Below are 20,075 nucleotides of genomic sequence, written 5' to 3' on the forward strand. Positions count from 1 at the left end.
TAATTACATAGGTATTGTTATTGGCAACAGCACTTGCAATTTTGTAAGAGTGGTGTGGGCTCTGCATAAAGCTGCTACTGTGCATTTTTCTGTAGGATCATGATGTAATTTTTTTTTATTATTAGTTTGAATTTCAGTAGGAATGAGTCTTCAGTTACCATGGCCAGTGCTTGTTTGTTAGGAGCTTTAAAGATTTTATTTATATTTTATGATTTTATGATACAAAAATGGCTTTACTACAAGCCCGAGACTGCCTATTAGCTTATCTATTTCATTATTTATCGATTTTTTATTTTAACCTTTTCATAACTTTATCCTTTACTTATCATGTTTAAATATGAACGTTTCTTGTTTACTTCCAGTGTAAAGGGGGAAAATTTATCCCAAAAAACCAAAAAACTTTATGGAAAAGTTAAAATGGTACAACTTGAGTTACCTGCACTGAGCAAGAATGGTTACACTGCAATTGCTGTGTACATTGGTCCAACAGATGAAAGGGTATGTAATTGTAAGCTGTTTTCTTAAATTGTAAAGGAAATATAGAGTAGTATATTTTTGATATTCAGCTCTAAGAAATGCTTTTCATTTTCATAACTGTTTTCATACTATTTAATTTCTGCTAAATATGTTATAGCAAATGAAACAAGTTTTTTGACAAGTCAAGTAATGCAAGCAGAATAGTACAATAATTTGTAGTGTACATTAATGATCATATTTTTTATACAAACTGAAAACAGAAAGTATTTATTGTAAACAGAAAAGATAGCAGATATTCAGTTCAGGTGTAATTGGAAACTAACTTTGTCAACACCTTTTAGAAATGCATAAGCTATCAGCCATGGGACATAACCAAATATAATGAGAAGAAAGACTGGCTCACTATCTTGGTGTTACTACTTTCTGTAACCTGATTATATTTTCTTATTGTCATTAACCTTGTTTTCATGTCCATGGGCATGGCTCCCTTTATTGTGCTCTCAATTGTTATTCAGTCATCTCCATCCTCTGTGGGGATAGTTTATTCTGTGAAGACTCCAAGATTAGTTATTTAATGAAAAAGTTAAAAGTTTTGGCTGATGACATGCAGCTCACCTAAGTTTTAACTATTACCATACTGTATGTCACCTTTCTTCTCAGTACATATAAATCATTTCGATGGGTCAGCAATAATGGCATAAGAAAAGAGTGATAACTTTGAATCTGTGAAACTTGCTAGCATTTTCTTTCCTTTAGTCTCCATAACATGGGTAACTTTTTGTATTCTTACGATCTTGTAAAAGTTCATAGTTCGTTATTTCATGTTATTATAATTAGATAATTTCATACTCATACATATATTGATTACTTATGTTGATTACAAAGTTAGAGCTTGTTGTAGATTCATATGTATGTTATATTTCCCATTAATAGAGAATTCTTTTATTAATTGCATTAGAAAATTAAATTTCTAATTATTTTTCTGAAAAAGGTTGAGGTAGCCATAGATGTGCACAGTGAGAATGGTCGTCACCGATCAGTTGAAGTTCCTGTGTTTATACGATCCTTCACACAGACGTTGATAGTGGATACAACTCCCCAAAAGGCTTTATCGTATAATGTTAGTCTCTTGGGGTTGCAAGAACCTTGGCAGTCTTTCAGGTTCATGTTAAGGCCCCGTCAAAGGTGTGAGGGACAAACTGTCACTACAGCCATGATTTATATGCCATGGGCTCAGAAGGAGTCATACCTACAAAGAAGCGGTCAAGTGGTATCATTTAGTGCAGAACTGGACCTTCCTCCCCCACCAGGTGATAATTCGTCTGCAAGTATCCAGTTCTTTTTGAATCCCCAGTGTACGTATTCTGTGATCATACAAGGAAGTCTTATTGGAGTTTTCAGACGTTTGGTTTGGCTTTATGGTGCTCAGATTCCCTCATACTGTGCTGTACATCTCCTGCTTGCACTCGCCAATCAGCTAAAGGTAATAGATATCTTCATTTTACCCATAGATATACTAGTTCTTATTTGTTTTAGTTTCTGTTAACTAATACTATAATTTTATTTACCATTGAACTTAGTGCTGTGATTGTGCTGTGTAAGTGTGTGCTTGTTTGCTTCTTTTCTACACATCCATAATAGGGTCTAGAGTCTAACCTTCAGTAATCTGTCAACCCTTATAAACCAACTCTCTTTATGGATCAGGTGTTTCACTCTAGTACTTACCGCCTCGAAAATGTAATTAGTGAAACAGTTGTAATTTATCACAGCCATGCAAAACTTTGTACATTTCCTAAATTCCAGATGTGGCTGACATCTGTGTTTTAGTGATGCTTGACTCACTTGCTTAAATGTCCAGTGTCGCTTCAGGCATTGTAATGATTGTTTTAAGCTTTCCATTTCAATCTGATGAATAGTCAACATCTGGGAAGAGATGAGCTCCAGTGATACAGAGAATTCTGTAGCATACCGTTTGTATGGCCCAGTATTTTTTGCCATTCCCATTACCATTTTGTCCTCTCATTTCAAACCTTTTGTCATAATCATTCTGTAATATCCTTTGTGTTTGACATCTTTGTAGACTCTATCATTGAGTAAGAATGATAGTGGTGATGAATGATGTGACTAATTGTAATGCATCTGGGTTTGATGGTGATACTGACAGTACAAGTGACTAAGAAACTGTGTGGTCAAGAGATAATTTTTCAAGAATAGTCTTTGTACTAGATGTATTGTATGAGCGAAATTTATCTTGAAAAAATTTTATGCAGATGATGGAAATGTTTTAATGTATACCAGAAAATTGAATATGTTTTCTTCTTCAATTTTACAAATATTGTAAGTACTAATACAAAAGACTGCACAGATTAAAAAAGGTTGCATATGGTGGCACATTTACGCATATCATAATAAAGCACCTGTTGCTTTTCATGGTATTTAGTGTCAGATAAAATGGCAATTAGGTAATTGTTCATATACGGTATTAGTATGGTATTGTCTTCCTTTGTTCTTCCTTTGTTATTTTTTCAAATTAGATACAGAAATACTTCAGTGTTGAGCAGAGTAATGTTGGGTTAGAAATGTTGCCATGCATGGTACTCTTGCTAAGTATTGTTCGTATAAAGTTCAGATTTTTAATTACTTTTTAGAACTTTTCAAATAATTGTGTACTAGATAAGTTTTGGTTATTTTACTCAGCTGTTCATTATGTACTGTGTAGGTATTTGTGGAATTTTGATAAGTTTTCTTGGGCTGAACGCTGCAGTTTGATGCATAAGATATATTGAATTTTTTTTATAAGATTATTTTATCCCTCATTTTTAGTGAGGCTGTAACTTCCCTCCTTTATTACCAATAAACTGATATTTCAGATTAAAGATTCTTAAAAGATAAAAAAGTTATTTAGTGCATAGCAACATAAATGCTCATGGAATGAGCACACTAATTTACAAATTGATACTGTTTATTATTGAATGGAAAGGGTCATCACTGATTATGTAGAAAATAATTATGTAACTGCAAAGAGCTTTAACTGTTTATTTGGTGTCTGCTATATGTAACAGGAGATTTCATGAATTAATTCAAATTACACAACTTAACCACTTTTACTTATGCCTAGACAAACCAGGTGCAGATCAGTACGATTGTAATTTACATTGTAGCAAAAGATGACCTAAAATTTCGAGGAATCACAGTGAATTCATGTGATTAGGAGGATAATTGTTTAGATATGCATACAGTTCTTGCCCATTTCAATAATTTTGTCTTCACTTGATGTTTGTAGTTTACTATTCTTTTTCTTGTAAAAATAATGGTTATAACAGGTTTATTATTCTTTTTCACAGGTTATAGGAGAGGAAGGATATTGCCCTTCATTCTTTTCAGCAGTTATTGCTTTGTCACCAGTTACTGTCGTCCCTTTCACCAAGGTCATCAATTTGATATTGTAGTAAGTTAGATTGATGTAATTGTTTTTTACTTGAATATTGGGACTTAATTAGTCAACTTTGTAGCTAGAGAATTTTTGTTTCTTTTGCATTAGAGTAGATCTGTTGACTGTAAAGGTAAAGAGTACAACTGTATCGTGGCCTTGCAAATGCTGTGAGAAAGTCTGTTGTGAACATGGTATACTATGTATAGAATGCTTCAAATGGTTTCACAAAGGATGCATAGGCATTTTGTGTGCTGTGCTTGGAATAAAAGGTTCCAACTCCAGAACTATACCTGAGCAAATGGGGAATATGTATAGGGAAATGGAAAACCACATTTTTGTAGAATGGTAGAGCATTTCTGTTACCTGGGCCGCATACTGGATTGCAAAGCTGGTATTGAGAGACCAGCGAGGAAAAGATTAGCAATAGCTTTGATGAAATGGAGACAAAAATATTCCATTAGCAAACATAGTGAACGTACTGTGACAAAGTGCCAAGTATCTGGTTATTGCACTTACCATTCATTAATTGTTACCTCACAACAGCCAGACACCTGAACCCTCATAACAAGTACTAAGCGACTGAATACTCTGAAGGCAACAGTGATCCCTTAACAACTTACCAGTATTGCAGAAAATCAGACTAAGTTCATCAAAACAGGTGTGAGGTAATCTTGTAAGTAATTAAATTAATCAAAGGGCATCACTCCATCAACAAATTTAAAAGTCTAAGTATTTCCCTGATTTCAGAAGTCTAAGTACTTCCCTGGTTCTAAGTCACTTCAATTAAATTGAAGGAAAACAGATCAATTACCACTCTGTTTCTACCTAAGCTAAATATAATCATATGCAAATATACTGGTGAGAAATTAAATACTTATAAAAGTTTTAAATACAAAAATTTATTATCCAACTCAAAATATATAAGTGAAATTCACAATATCAGGGAAAATTACTGTTACTTGACAACAAAATATAGTTTAATTAATTCTTGAATCAATTAAGTAAAATTAAATCAAAATTAATTTATCACAAAATTCAAGAAAATTAATTCAATCAAAATTCAAAAGTGTTAGGCAATAATTGAAATTTGGAAATTAATTCACAAGTGCTAAACAACATAGAACTTGAAAAGAATTCTAAGTGCAAATTAATTCACAAGTGTTAAATTCAATTAAATGTGCAATGATTAAGTAATGAAAATAACTAAGTTAATTAAATCGTGAATGCAAATGAAAACAGAAAAATGTGGAAAATACCAAAATTGCAAAAAGTATTAATCACACAGAATATAAAATAAAAAGACACTTCAATAACGAAAATGGATAAATGCACTTCAAATGAAACAAACACACAACACACAAATTTGCAATGTGTAAAAAATGTAAATAGTTTCACTCAAACCATTGTAACCATTAGTTCTCTAAACCATCGTAACCAATAGTTATTAGTTTTTACCAAACGATCATAACCATTAGATATTAGTTGCAACCAATAAAAATATAACACTACCTTCTTGGTATACCAATTTTCTTTCTTTGCTGCAGCTTGTTTTATACTCACAAAAACAGGCGCCGTTACACACTAATATAATGTTTGTTCAGATTCCACAAAACACTAAATAATACTAAATAAACTCTAAGAAATATCAAATCTGAAATCTACAAGTTACAAGTGACCATTCAGTAAGTATAAAATCATTACCTTACTTTAAAATCAAAAGTACCGTGCGATGGAAAGAGAGAGAGAGAGAGAGAGAGAGAATGCAACGCAGTTCTAAGATGTAATAAAAACTCTTCCTTACGAAAGCTGGATAGTGGAGATGACACAAAACATTTTGGGACACAATTCTTTCCAGAGGCTTCGAATGTGACACAACTTTACAGACAAACTGTGAAATCTGCATGTGGCATTCGGCCATAGACTCATACGTACGAAAGAGTATACATTCATGTACGTACCAGTTCAACAAAGACACGTACACGATCAAGACAGAAATCGAGTGATAATTAAGATTGACATGTTTTGATAACAACACGAAGACTGCCAGCTCCTTTAATCTAGAGCTGATGAAAAGTAACTGAAGCAATTCTAGCTTCGAACGGACAAAAATAATCTCTCTCTTTCTTTATACTACGTTATATATTCTTTTTAAATATGTTATGCAAAATCTGAACACATTTTAAACATCCTATCTTTAAGCTATCTAGAATCTGAAAAAAATGTTGCCAAAATCCTCTACATAATATTTTATACAGTCAAAGTGGGGATATATGCGTTTTGAAAGTAGCAATATATAATAGTACTCGTTCAGTATGTTCGTAATGTTCATAAGGTTGATATTGCTCAATGCTACATAAATTGGTACTGAAAGAGAAAATAAGATGATTACCAAAAGATGTGACCAGAAAATGCTAAGATTTATGGCCAGAACATCATATTACAAATTGGAAAGAAGCAGAGAAATGTGGTTTAGCAACTGCAAATGGACCTAAATCGCAAAGATTGAGTTGGTTTGGATTCGTGATGAGAAGGAATGAGGAATGATAGGCCAATGAATTGTAGTATGGTAATAAGCGATTGAGCAAAGGATGCAAACATGTAGGAAGGGTGCCAGCAGTCATGGGAAAAAGGTCATAGACGAAAACATAGACCATGAAAGAGGAGTGTAGAGGGGACTCACTTCAAATCTGTTCCATTGTAGGAAAACTGATGTAAGAAGTTCATGATGATAATGACAAGTTTGCTAACATAGTCTGTGTAAAATTGTCTATAATGCAGCAAATTATCAGTGTCAAGAGATAATGTTTTTATGGGTCATATCTTTGTAAAGGTATGGTCTCCCTGGTTCCTATATTATTATTATTTTTTATTTATTTATTTATTATTTTTTTTTTTTTGTCTCCTATTCGACCGGGTGATTTTTATTGTAGTCTGGGGTTCCAGGTTGCATCTTGCCTCCTTAGGAGCCCATCACTTTTATCACACTGTGTTTTATTTCTAGGAGCGCACTCTTATGCATGAGTCCTAGAGCTACTTCAGCATCTAGTTTTTCCAGATTCCTTGTCAGGGATCTTGGGATCATGCCTAGTGTTCCTATGATTATGGATACAATTTCCAATAGCATATCCCATATCCTTCTTCTTTCTATTTTCAGGTTCTGATACTTATCAGTCTTTTCTCTCTTTCTTTTACTCTTGTGTCCCATGGTATTGCGACATCAATGAGTGCTACTTTCTTCTTGATTTTGTCAATCAACGTCAAATATGGTGTATTGGCACATATCACCCTATCTATTCTGATGTCATAGTCCCAGTGGATCTTTGCTTGATTGTTTTCTATCACTCCTTTAGGTTGGTGTTCATACCACTTATTACTGCAAGGTAATTGGTGTTTCTTACACAGGCTCCAGTGGAGGGCTTTTGCTACTGAATTGTGCCTCTTTGTATTGGTTCTGTGCAAGTGTTGGACCTTCGCTTGGTATGTGGTTTAGGGTCTCATTTTTTATATTACACTTCATCACTTCATGCATATGGGTGAAATATTATTCCCATCTATCATTTTTTGGACATATCTGGTTCTTAGGGCCTGGTCTTGTGCCGCAGTTAGCCTTCTTTCTGTTGCCTTCTGAGTTCTTCCCTCGTAGCCACTGTCATGTTTTATTGCTGGCCAGTTCTTTATTATTATTATCATTATTATTAATATTATTATTATTATTATTATTAGTAGTAGTAGTAGTAGTAGTAGATAAATAAATAAAGACCATATGCAAGCTTATAAAGAAAAAGCGACATTACCATCTTTGCCTAGATATTTATGATGTTTTTTAAAAGGTCCTGTATTGAAGAAACAGGAGGCAATAAATAAACTTATCTCATGAAGTGACCTGAAATGGTCAAGACTTTGTTTATCAAAATAGAAAGTTACTTGAATGATTTTGGTTGCAGTCACAAGTGTATAAATTTTAGGGCACATAAGGTATTTAAAGAACTTCCATTAGATCTGTTCATGTTTTCAAAACTCTGGAATTTGTCGATTGTAGCGAGATGTTGAAGGCACCAAAGTATAACTAAGTTCTGCACTTGAGCTGCAGTTAATGAGTTTGAAGGTGTATTATTATATCCTTGCAGGCCACAGTAATAAGTACTCAGACTTACTTATTGGTTGTGGCTATAACAAGTTACTAATTTGTATCCCAGTTGTCTTTTATATATAAGTTAAATACTGCTTTCTTCCAAAAATTCTAAGTATTCCTGTAAATAATTCCTGATTTAGTGTGTTGCTGAAATTTCCCTAGAGTTCTACTTTGATTATTGGCAAGACAAGCTTTAGTAAAAGTTTAAGGTTTGGATTTATGAAATTATAAAAAATTTGTGATGTAAGGTTGTAAATGTTATTGCTATCATTATTATTATTATTAAATCTGCTGGCTCATTTTTTATCACTAAAGTTTCTCAAGTTTTGCATCATTTTAGAAAATTATGAAATACAGATAAATATGTTTAAAGTTGCTCTATTTATTTAATTTTGACACCTGCCTTTCTTATGGTCCTTTGCAGCAATCTAGATATACTAGATGATTTTACGGTCATGTCCAACAACGGTGAAAGTCTTGGCATTCTTCCCATCTTGATGTTCTTAGGTATTCTACCCATTACATTAATCATTGGACTGGTCACTTGGGGAATGGTTATACTTTCTGGCAATGCTGCTCATTCTTTCATTGTCAAGTAAGTATATACTACAGGCAGTCCCCAGTTAACAGCAGGGCTTCCCTTCTTGTCGGGGTGCTGATAAGCGAAAGCCGCCATTAACTGAAACTCAGCAATATATGGCGCTTATGCTGCCAAGTTTCGGTTCATGACACCTTTGTGGGGTGTGGTATGGCACCATAACTCCGTTATCGGCACCATATGGTGCCAGTAACCGAAACTTGGCCTGTTATGGCGCTGTAAATCACCGATTTTATGGTGCCGTAAATCACCGATTTTATGGCGCCGTAAATCACCGATTTTATGGCGCCAGACAAGCGCCTTAAAACCAGATCGCCATTAACCGAGTCTGCCAATAACCAGGGACTTCCTGTATGCAATTGGTTTCATGCTTTGACAAGTCATTCTTTATTTTTAATCTAATGTCATTTGTAAATGTATTTAAAGGCATTGTTTGTGATTAGGAAAATGACTTGCATTTCTTTGTAAATAGTTTAAGTAGGTGGTATTGAATTTCACAGAAGAAAAGCAAGAATGTTAGAATTAACTGCATTTCAAATATTACATGTTGGTTAGTACAGTACTGTATAGTTTTTGAAGATCTGAATGCAAAGGAACTCAGAATTAAGAACTGTACTAGATACTAGATAAATGGTATCATTCAATTAAGACCTGATGATGAAATTTTTGGTGACCATATGTATTTGTTATTTGCAGAATATTTTATCTAAGTTAGGTACTTATGCCTAAAGCACTCTTATTCTTCTCATTCCAGGGTTTTGGGACGTACCATAGGTGGTGGTGAAGTAGTCGGAGATGTAGTAATTGCAGGGTTGTCTCGAGTACCACTTTTAGTTAGCGTGGCTCTTATTTCTTTATCTTATTCTTCTTGTGGTACATTGGCTCTCTGCTTAAGTGCTGGATTCTATTTCATCAAGGTAATTTGATTATTTTTCTTATATTTTGTTTGCAAAGGTAAAATAGATGTTCAAGTCAAATGTATAATTATTCACTAATCTATAAGCTTCCATTCCGTCTTTCATGGTTTTCTTTTGAATTATAAGGTACTATATATTCTGTGTGAAACTCTTAATTACATTTAAACAAAAATAATTTGTTAATTACTAATAATCTGTTTGTCTATGGCTGAGAGGTAGTCAGTAGAAGGTGTGTGCAAACATAATGCAAATACAGTTACATTCCGTACAGATATGTATACAAAAAGTCTTAAATGATCAAGTTCTCATTTTGTTCTTGCATGTCATGTGCTGTGATACAGTTCTTAGCTGAAAGAAGATCCATTGTTTTCTCCATGCATAGTTTCATGATTTCCATACTTGTCTTGTCATCTCTACATACAATTTTTCTTTATTTCTGACATTGTTTTAGGAAAGTTTGCCATCAGCAAACAGATTCTTACTTCAAAATATAGTATGCTTTTCCCCTGCATTGAAGGAATTTGTACACGCCATGAACTGGAAACTGCTGTCTTGCCCAATCCAACAGCTAGAGGACATACACTATCATAAGTTTATGAGAAAAATACAGGGGACTATGTCTTCCTTTCCTCATCGTATTGAATGCTCAGTAACAAAGCTGCTTTCCCTAAAGAGTTAAGGTAAATGTTACTCATGCCACTGATTGCTAATTTGCAGTTTGGTATGCATACTTAAGGACATGGGAATTCCTGATTTGGCTTAAGCATTCATGTCAGCACTGTCATTTTTCATTATAATTTTCATGTGGCTGAAACTCAATGCTCGGAGGCTATTCAGTAGCCCATGTTACAGAAAGAATTTTTCTGTAGGTGGCAAGATGGAGAATTGTGAGGTTCAAGGATAACTATCATGTACATTTACCTTGCAAAGTGGGGCAGATGCACAAATATTTGTTCTATGCTTTTGCCCAGCAGACTTCTTTCTCTTAGAGGAAAAGGATCTTTCCCTAATTGCTGTGATAATGGTTAACACTTTTTCAGGAATTAAGAACCAAAAGATTGGAGATAATGAATTCTGGGATCTTGAAAAAGCTTTTTTTCTTTAAGAATTTTGAATTACCTTTTCTTTTGATATCTCACAAGCAAAAACCTCACCTGGAAGTTATGAAACCTATTAAAGAAATGTCCTGTTAAACATTGTTGGCTCTCAAGTTGTGGTTTTGCTTTATTTATATATGCTAAAAATGTAAATGGATAGTTTACCAAAATTTACTATTTTTTGCTTGGTAGCTACAGAACCAGGTCAAGGGTAGAGGTGCAATTTTTAATGTTAAAGATCTCATTTAAAATACAACTTCTGAAAAATTGACAAACAAATGACCATCTGTCAATGGTCCAAGTCATAACTGCTAATAGTATATTACAAAATAAAACAACCCTTATAGTACCTTTTAAATTAATCCCTTAGAAAGTCTTAAGTTTAGCGCAGTATGATCAAAGCTAATCAGATGAAAGCTATTAGAAAATTGCAATAAGAGACACTGGAAAATACAATATAAAAACACTTAATACACAAATCTCAGAGAATACACAAAAAGGCAGAAAATGAACCTGCTTGGAAAAAATTCATGTTCCTGAAGTGTTTCAAGTTAATGGTAAACTCCGATCACCATCTTAATACATATTAGTGCTGCCCGAACTGTCTGTCTACCTGGGAAAGCTGGAAGAAACTCCTAAATTAATGATGCCTAATTGTGAGGGAGGAGAGGCCTTTGCAACGGCTCTTTCCGGGAGAGGGGTTTTGGAAAGGAATCCTCTAATTGGCAGAAGACTTGTGAATAGTGGCTTCCACTCGCCTTGTACTTTATACCCGACACCCTTTGGGTGCTCGCGTGAGGGTAGTAACCTCAGCACACCATGCTAGCTTTTTTCTCTGGTATATTTAGAATCTATTTATACTTAGAAAAGTGAGCTACAGGAACTTTTCACCGGGCGACACAGGTCTTCCCCCAGAAATAGAGTTTTCCTTCGTCAAAATCCCTTTTATGTACACTAAATGAAAGAATGATGAAAAGATGATGAATATGATGAGAGTACAGGGCCACTCGTTGTAAGTAGATTAAAGTCTTGAAAATCTCATGAGAAATAAACATTTTACAGAAAACATGAACTGTGAGACACAAAGGAACTGACTTATGCATGCAATGGGCTACTTGTTGCCTGTTAATTACCTACCTCTTTGTGTTATTTCTTTTGTTGACTCTGAAATATGATAAATTATAAGTAGTTGGTTTATTTTGAAACAAAGAACAATTGTTAGAGTTTTAGGTCGTTAATTGTTTTTGCTTTGAAAGGTGTTGTAAAAATTCTACCCCTCTGCAGATTTTCAGGTTATATGAAGATTATATTCAAACTTTCCTGACACAGCTAATACCTGGAATGAGGAAAGAAGCTGATGATAGAAAAGCTCTGTCATCAATTCATTTCCACATTACTCTCTTGCTTCTTGTCACCTTGGTAGCAGCATTCAACATACCTGCTCTCATTATATGGGGAAGGTCTCTTGGGTAAGTTTTGATTTTCCCTATTCTTTATTCACGATATTGTTATGGATTTTAAGTCTCTCTCTCTCTCTCTCTCTCTCTCTCTCTCTCTCTCTCTCTCTCTCTCTCTCTCTGGAGAGAGAGAGAGAGAGAGAGTTGCATCAATCTCTGGGGAGAGAGAGAGAGAGAGAGAGAGAGTTGCATCAATTCAACAGAAGCATTTGTCGTAATAACCCAAACAAGTGAAGTGTTATTGTACAGGCGGCAATTGAATAAATGCATTTGCAGCTTTACGATAACTCTGTTAAAATAACCTTTCAACTCCCACCGGAACCCAGACATTTCCTGTTATGTCATTAGTCACGACCATCGAAGGAGGTGTTGAAAATTAATTACCGCCCCAATGAAAAAGACCAGAAGGCGGCGGCAACAGAAAAATACCTTCCTTCCAAGAGGAGGTACATCTCTTTGGAGGATGTCTACTGAGAAGCAGAGAAAGGAGAGAGAAGGGAGAAGCAACTGAACATCCAGATGGTGAGGTGTGTGTCTTACCAGCCATGGGGAAGAAAGGCTTCAAACAACAACACTTCTCCTCTAACCTCAAGACAAACTAAAACCTGTATATTTTACTGTATATTTTATTTAGTGTGAATGAAGTAAGAGAAACTTCATGGTATCTTTCTAAGCATCTTGAGACTAAAGAATTACTACAAGAATCCAGAGAATCTACAATCTGCAATAAAATATAAAAAGACTACATTACATTGGTGGCAGTGCTAACCGATCCTGAAGAAAGACATACAAAGGACAAAACACAATAGAAGATGAAGTGCAAGACAAGCTCAAGAATTTAGAAACAAAGACGATAACAGACGGCTAGGCAAAACATAAGTGAACGGCGAGAAAACTCCGACGAAAACATTCCTGCTTACAGACTTCAACATTTACAGAAACATAGCAGCAGGTAGTTTCTTTGTTTGTATGGTGCTTTTACATTGCATCAGGTAGTGAAATAGAATTTACAAAGATTATCACTTAAGAAACCATACGGCTAAGAAATTATCCCCAAGGATTAAACAACCAATTCAAGTCAACTTGAGACGGCAAAACATCGTAACTTTAGCAGTGGCAACGGCAGCGGTACCTACAATCATTTCTCTCTCTCTTTTTCTATATCTATCTTAATTTTCCTAACTAACATAACACAAGAATGGATATTATACAAAGTGTACAAATACAGTGAGAGATACAAATTACAAGACAAAGTAATGAAGCTGTCAGAACTACTGTAAATAGCATGTTGACTTCTTAGGACTAGGTTATGAGTTGAGGCCTGTCTGAGTACTCGACCTTCACTATCACACATAATCATCAAATTTTTTTCTTCATGCATGCAAATGAGGACTAAGACTACGCTTCATTGCATTTCTAGATCAATTTGAAGTTTTGTACGTACTAAATAGGTTTATTCACATTTAAGCCCAAATTTAAGTATAACTTTCCATTAGGTATTGTTAAACTTTGTTATTATGAGTACTACTGGACAATCAGTGTTTGTATGACAAATTCTTGATGTAATTTATATTTAAATTTTATTTCAGTCATAATCTGCAGTTGCCAGAGGATCCGTCCCTTATTGTTACTGTTTGGCTGTTGGCTGTGTTGTGTTTTCTGTGGCAATGGGAGATTCCTAGAGTCGATAAGTGAGAATTTTTTAAGTTTTTTGCTTTGAAAAGTTTAAATAGATGAACATCATATATGATCATGTGCTGCCATTTAGTGTATCATTTTAACTGCTGATATAGTCATTTTTAGTAAAGTATATTATTTTTCTTTAAGTTGTATGAATGACAAAAACACTTTTCATTGCAGGAATTACTACAAATATGTAAGTCATGCAGTTCGTGGAATAGCCGTCTTCACACTTCTCTTTGGTAGCATTCACATTTATCGGGTTCCATACTTTTTGGTGTTGGCTCTTACACTCATGACCATCCATCAGCTTCTAGCTCCTACTAAACCTTTGGTCACACAGGTATCTGATGAAGTTAGTAGTAATGATATCACTCGAGATAACTACATTGATGAGATTGAAGAAGAGTATTTAGCTTCATAAGGTAGGATTTTCCAAGGGTTTAGGGTTATTGTAGTGTAAGCAACAGATGCGTTGTGATTTTACAATGTAAAAGTAACAAATGCCTGTGATGACAATGGCTTCCTGTTGTAAGTATAGATGAAGCTGATTAGTTTTAGGTATAGCCAGTGATGTAAAAGACTTTTTCATAATTTTAGCCTCTTAATCAGATGAGCTCATGCTAACCATATTTTACATAGCAGTCTGCTGTGCTGATAGCACAGTGAATAGGGTTGAATTGAGCATTTAGTGCAGCCATCTGGTATTGATTGCTATCTTGTACATACCAAATGTTTTTGTTGGTAAAACATTTAATAGCAGTTCTAGTAATGACTGCATATAGCATTGGTACTGTATATGAGCTTAATCTTAAGTAAAAATTGGTAGCTATTTATGTAGTGTTAATGCATTTGCTAACATAGCATTCTAGACAATAAGAAAAGGATAAGTTTAGCTATTTGAAGAATAGGAGTTGCATTAAATCTAGAAACAAGTATAGGCAGTCCCTGGGTTATGTCAGACTGGTTATGGTGTTCCGAGGTTATGCCTCTTTTCAAATGTGGATATGTACAACTATGAATAAAAAATCAGCTCCAGGTTACAACGGATATTCCGAGATTTTGTCGTCTTACACTGCAACAGAACAATCAAATTACAGTTACAATATAAAGTGAAAATTTGGAGGTTTTTGGATGCACACCACATTAGAATACGAGTACAATACTGTACACAACACCCAGAGGATTAAAGGTAAAGCTTTCATTACTTTATTTCTCAATTTTTATACTTTATTTCTCATTTTTCTTGCGATGTTCCGGGTTACAGCACGGCATCAGAATGGAACCCCTGACGTAACCTAGAGATTGCCTGTAGTGGCAAATTTGATATTATACTTTTCTGAATCGGTCAAATTTTGCCGAGATACATCTATATCTAGAAAATGCGAGAAGCCTGCCATTTCTTACATAACAGTATTTGCTCACGGAGATAGATATAAGTCAAGAGGACACTTGAAATTTTAAAGATTTTTTTCCAAGTTCAAGCAATGAAATATTGGACAGAAGGTTTGTGTTTTTTCTTCTCATAATCTTTTGTAAGGTTTGAAAAGTACAGTGCTAAGAGTATTTTAGCCATCCATCATGAAATAGTAAGTATTAGGTACAGTACGTATTGTAAAAGTTTTGTGAGTGCAGGTATCATGTTTCTGAGTAGCTACTTCATTGCAGTACAGTAGTAAAGTATTTTTATATACGGACTATAAGAAATTTTCTTTGCTGCTAAAGCTTTCTGGAGGTTTTTTTTATATTACTAATGACCAAGCAATTGATACAATACAATATGGAAAATGGTACATGCTTATCAATTATTGCTTCATAGATCAACCCAAGGTGTTTTAAAAGTCAGACTACATGACAGTTTTCCAAGACATTTTATGAGATGCTTTTCATTTTAACGTAAATTTCAAATATTTTTAGCAATGCCACTGATGATTAAGAAGCACTACTAATAATTGATAATTTTAAGGTACTGCAAGTAGGAGTCAGAAGGATTATACAGTATTGACTTTTATATAAAATGTCTCAGGGGAATTATTGTATGGTACTCCAAGATTGAGTACTATACAGCAAATAGAGTTATACATCTAGAGCATTTAATATTATGCTACAGTCATAGAATTCATACATTTCAGGCTTCTTCAATATCAATTTAAATGCTTTCTGGTCAACATTTAGTCTAGTCTAGATTTTGCTTTATCTCTTGAATTTATATAATAACTTATCCCAACAATGTACAGTACCTGTACTGTGTTTTGTATGGCCCAGTGCCAGTCAGTGTAGAGCACAGGTACTGTTATATGATCTCATTTTTCTTTTTTAAATACTAAAGCCGATACATTTCTGGTGCTTTCATTTTGAAAATTATGCTTCAAAAGGAAATATAAGATAGAAGAAGTATGAGGTCTGTATATGCTTGGTAGCTTAGATATTCATGGACATTAAATGCTGTTCAGTGGCAAATATACCATTCATTTAGTTAACTTTTCACTATGATGCTACTGTTTTTCAGTTGCTTCAATGGCTCACCAAACTTCTTTTTTTTCACTGGTTGTGATTTACAAGTTGATTTATGAATGTTTTGTCAGGTGACCTGGCTCTGGAACTGCTTGGTCATTCAGTACAATTGTAATAGGCATAAAAAGAGATTACTCATTAAAGAACTTTAGGATACATTAGTCATAACCAGCTCCAAGTTACAAGTTGTCAGAAAAAATTTTTGCTTGATGACCTAACATGCTGTAAAATCTCTGGAACAATTGGCTTTATTCTATGTAAATCAGCAGTTCTCAAGTAGGCAGTTTCTCTCAAACAGAAGTCTTTCAAGTGTGTAGTATATATTATATACAAAATGTTCAATTTTGTTACAATTGGCCTCTTGAAAACAGTTTGCTGTTTATCAAAAATACACAAGTGATTCTGAGAAAATTATTGTGTAAGGGTGAAACATTCATTTTAATGCATTTTTTATACCAAATATTTTTATTATTTCAAATTAACCAGTAAAATTTAGTTTGGTACACCATGGCTCCTTGAATTATTAGTCTGGTACACCATGGGTTCTTGAATTATACCTTTAGATTTATATAATGTATCAGGTATTGAATATATTCTGTTGTAATGTATGAAAATATTTTCATACTATTCTCTTATGTTATTTATTAGCAAAAGCAATTGGTAATGAATTTTGTAGGAGTATAAGTAATACTTGTAAGCTAAAATGAGTGCAGTAATTGTTATAACCTAATTAATAACATTGTTTGTTAGCAAGGGAAAAATTTCTTTCTAGGAGCCAACAAAGTATAGTATACTTTTTTTTTTTTTTTTTTAAGAGCTGCCCTCTTGTTTTACAATTGTGAAAAGTAAACAATGATTTTGTTACTGTTTTGAACTTTTTTTTTTATTATTATTATTATTGAGGGATGTGCATTAGAAAGAATTATAATCTTAGATTTGCATTTAAAAATTATGATTAATATTATCTGAATTTATGATCAGTATATTTTATAATAGAATATTAAGTGAAAAGAGTATTTAATAATGACCTTGTAATGTATCGTGTAACAGTGAGTACAAAGGCAGTATTGAATATTGGCAATAATAGAATTGTGAGCTTTGTCAGATAAGCTACAAGTACTATTCATTAGTAAAACAGTAAAGGGCATTGTAATGAGCAGTTGTGAAATCTTTCTTTGGTAGAAAGTGAGACTTTTTGAGACTCAGAGGTCTGGAAAAACTAAGCCCTATTAATAATAATGTAATGATTTTATATAGTGAGAATGACTGGCAGTTAGTTCTAGCCTTTTACAATTTTCCCTACTGTTCTGATTTCACAGGACCTGTCAAGTTCTTTTTTTCTGATTGGGCTTTGATTAGACTGTCTTGTATGTGCAATACCTCCAAATAATGTAAGGGAGAGCAAGCACTAATGGGATTCCAGTAAGCTCGCTCATGTGATGTCCCACGTCCAGTAATTGAATGCATTTATTACTGTACTTACAATAACCTTACTAGGTTCATTGAGATGATGCTAATGAGGCAAGGTATTTTCCTATAAATGCTCCAAAATTGCTCTCTTCCTCCCATAAATTTATAATGTACAAGGCCAGTGGAGATACAGCTGAAGCTGCAGTTAGAACAGGAGGGATTTGCCACTAATAACATCTAGAAACATTTTTACTGTCTCTCAATACCAGTAATGGATATGTGGATACCAGCTTGTAGTTAATGATTGATTTGAAATCCTGTTAGGGCCATGGTGCTATAGCCCTTATCATTTTGTCAACTTGAGACTGCTCTTTGAAGAATGTCAAGTCTTGTAATATTGAATGAAATATTCTAAAAGGCATATAACACCACGAAGTCTTTTGAGGTAAATGCCAGGCTACAAAGCTTTGAAAAGGAATAGTACCTTCATGTCAGTGAAGGAAATATTTACATTCATAGTCCTTTGTCAATAGGAGGCAAGCCAGCATTTCTGCCTAGATGAAATGATGAAGGCATTACTTTGCCAATCTCAAGGATTGTACTTGAGATGACAGGAGGACCTTTGATACAAGCCATTGATGGTAGAGGGCTGTAAGAAGCAAGCTGATATTAACTTTTCAACATCAGGTGAAGCTGCAAGTTCTGAGGAGGAGGCTGTCAAGGTGTTCATGGAGATCCTGAAGCAATGCATTCATAATGGCGGGAACATCACCACATACCTTCATTATGAAGGTGTGCCTTATGCAGATGTCTAACAAAGACAATTTTTACCAAAAAGATATTAGTGCATTAGGATTACGAGCTCTGAAGAACCAAATTATCTTTGTGTTGCCTCTCAGTATAGACCTCCAGCTAATAATCCTTTTGGAGTATTATGTTTTGCAGTCAGATATTCATGGCAGAATGTAAAGAACACGGTTCATTTCATCAGTGCCCCTTCACATCTGTCAATGTCCAGGTGATATGCCTCTTCCTTCTGCAACCTGTCTCTCCCACCGCTTCTTGTCATTGGTGCTGTTTGCTTTCGAAGAATTGTTGATTGTTCCTGCATTGGACACAGGTTATAAGGTAAAGATCTATCTTTAATGAATGTTTTTCTCTTCCATTCGCTTAATTGCAATTTTTGTGGGTATGGACCCAGTCTAAAAATAACTTAGAAAAAAACACCTAGAGGTTTTTGAGAAGCACTTGGAAGTATTCTTTATTTAAAGCGCTTAAAGAATCTGCCTTCTGACCTAAGTCTTCAAAAGATAGGTTAATTCAGAAAGCTATTGATGACCGAGTGCCTAAATGACTGTAGACAGACGGAAGTTTTAAATAGTTTATTTCCTTTTGTACAAGAACATAAAAAACATTAAGAGCTATACAGCTTTTAAAAAAATATCCTATAATCCTTCAATTATGCATATTTTTGTCTGTGTGAATAAAATGAAAATTATGCCAACTCTATTTTGGATATACATAAATCATACAAATTTTCTCACATTTACACAAAATATAACAGTAACTGTACAAAACAGCTAAAAGTAAAACCTTAGATTACCTATGAACAATAGGTACAAAATGGGCAGATTTATTGCAATAACTTTCATGGTGTAACACTAAGTACAGTTTGTACTAAATTGTCATTTTAATGCCCCTTTACTTGCTATATTACATATCAAAATTCACACAATGAAAATATATTGCTCTAAAGTTCTGCCACTAACTGTTAACAATACAGTTTCCACACAACATTTTTCCAACAAAGTTAACACTACTCGGTACAGTATTTAGATATGTAGTGCAAGTCTGAGCTAAATAAATTATGCCCTATAAATTTTAAATAAAAGATTTGGTATTGCTATAAGTGACCTGTACAGAAAATACAGTAAAAACAATTTTAAAGAGCCGCACATTTTGCACAACCCTATTTTTGAAGTTCCACTCCACTACCAGTTAAGAAAGCAAAGCACAATAAAACATTAAAAAAAGTACTAAACTGAAAAGAAAACTGCCAGATTTCAAGGGTATTAAACACAATAAAATAGCAGATTTCAGAGGTATTCAAACAAATTCAAAAATTCCAGTAAGATTGAATTGTTTTAACTTGAAAAACTGCCTATTGCACTTTTAATATACACATATATTAAGTACACTATGATGCCTCTGTCAATGGATTCTCTGGATCCTTGGTTAGCAAACCTAGTGACTGTAGACATGCTGCTGCTGCATTTGCCTTTGCCAACTTCTTTGTAGGCCCTGCTACAGCTGGTTTATATTCTTGTCCATTGACTTTAACCTAAAATATATACATAGAA

The 20,075-nt window shown here is 34.0% G+C and overlaps 2 protein-coding genes across 8 annotated transcripts in view; one reads left to right on the forward strand and one right to left on the reverse strand.

The window, feature by feature from the left end:
* The window catches only part of LOC135206113 (GPI inositol-deacylase-like), a 32,034-nt gene extending 14,718 nt beyond the window's left edge, over positions 1 to 17,316 (forward strand). For all 5 annotated transcript variants that reach the window (XM_064237351.1, XM_064237349.1, XM_064237350.1 and 2 more), the window contains exons 9-16: positions 363 to 498; positions 1,469 to 1,960; positions 3,822 to 3,925; positions 8,467 to 8,637; positions 9,395 to 9,557; positions 11,939 to 12,123; positions 13,701 to 13,802; positions 13,972 to 17,316. In XM_064237351.1, coding sequence (XP_064093421.1) covers positions 363 to 498; positions 1,469 to 1,960; positions 3,822 to 3,925; positions 8,467 to 8,637; positions 9,395 to 9,557; positions 11,939 to 12,123; positions 13,701 to 13,802; positions 13,972 to 14,215 — 1,597 coding nt within the window. In that variant the 3' untranslated portion in view covers positions 14,216 to 17,316. The remainder of the gene's footprint in view (positions 1 to 362; positions 499 to 1,468; positions 1,961 to 3,821; positions 3,926 to 8,466; positions 8,638 to 9,394; positions 9,558 to 11,938; positions 12,124 to 13,700; positions 13,803 to 13,971) is intronic.
* Positions 17,317 to 19,082: 1,766 nt separating this feature from the next.
* LOC135206111 (protein SON-like) overlaps positions 19,083 to 20,075 on the reverse strand; it is a 40,600-nt gene continuing 39,607 nt past the window's right edge. For all 3 annotated transcript variants that reach the window (XM_064237344.1, XM_064237346.1, XM_064237345.1), the window contains exon 18: positions 19,083 to 20,056. In XM_064237344.1, coding sequence (XP_064093414.1) covers positions 19,913 to 20,056 — 144 coding nt within the window. In that variant the 3' untranslated portion in view covers positions 19,083 to 19,912. The remainder of the gene's footprint in view (positions 20,057 to 20,075) is intronic.

The sequence above is a fragment of the Macrobrachium nipponense genome, chromosome 29 (genome assembly GCF_015104395.2).
Source record: "Macrobrachium nipponense isolate FS-2020 chromosome 29, ASM1510439v2, whole genome shotgun sequence".
NCBI classification, from domain to species: domain Eukaryota; kingdom Metazoa; phylum Arthropoda; class Malacostraca; order Decapoda; family Palaemonidae; genus Macrobrachium; species Macrobrachium nipponense.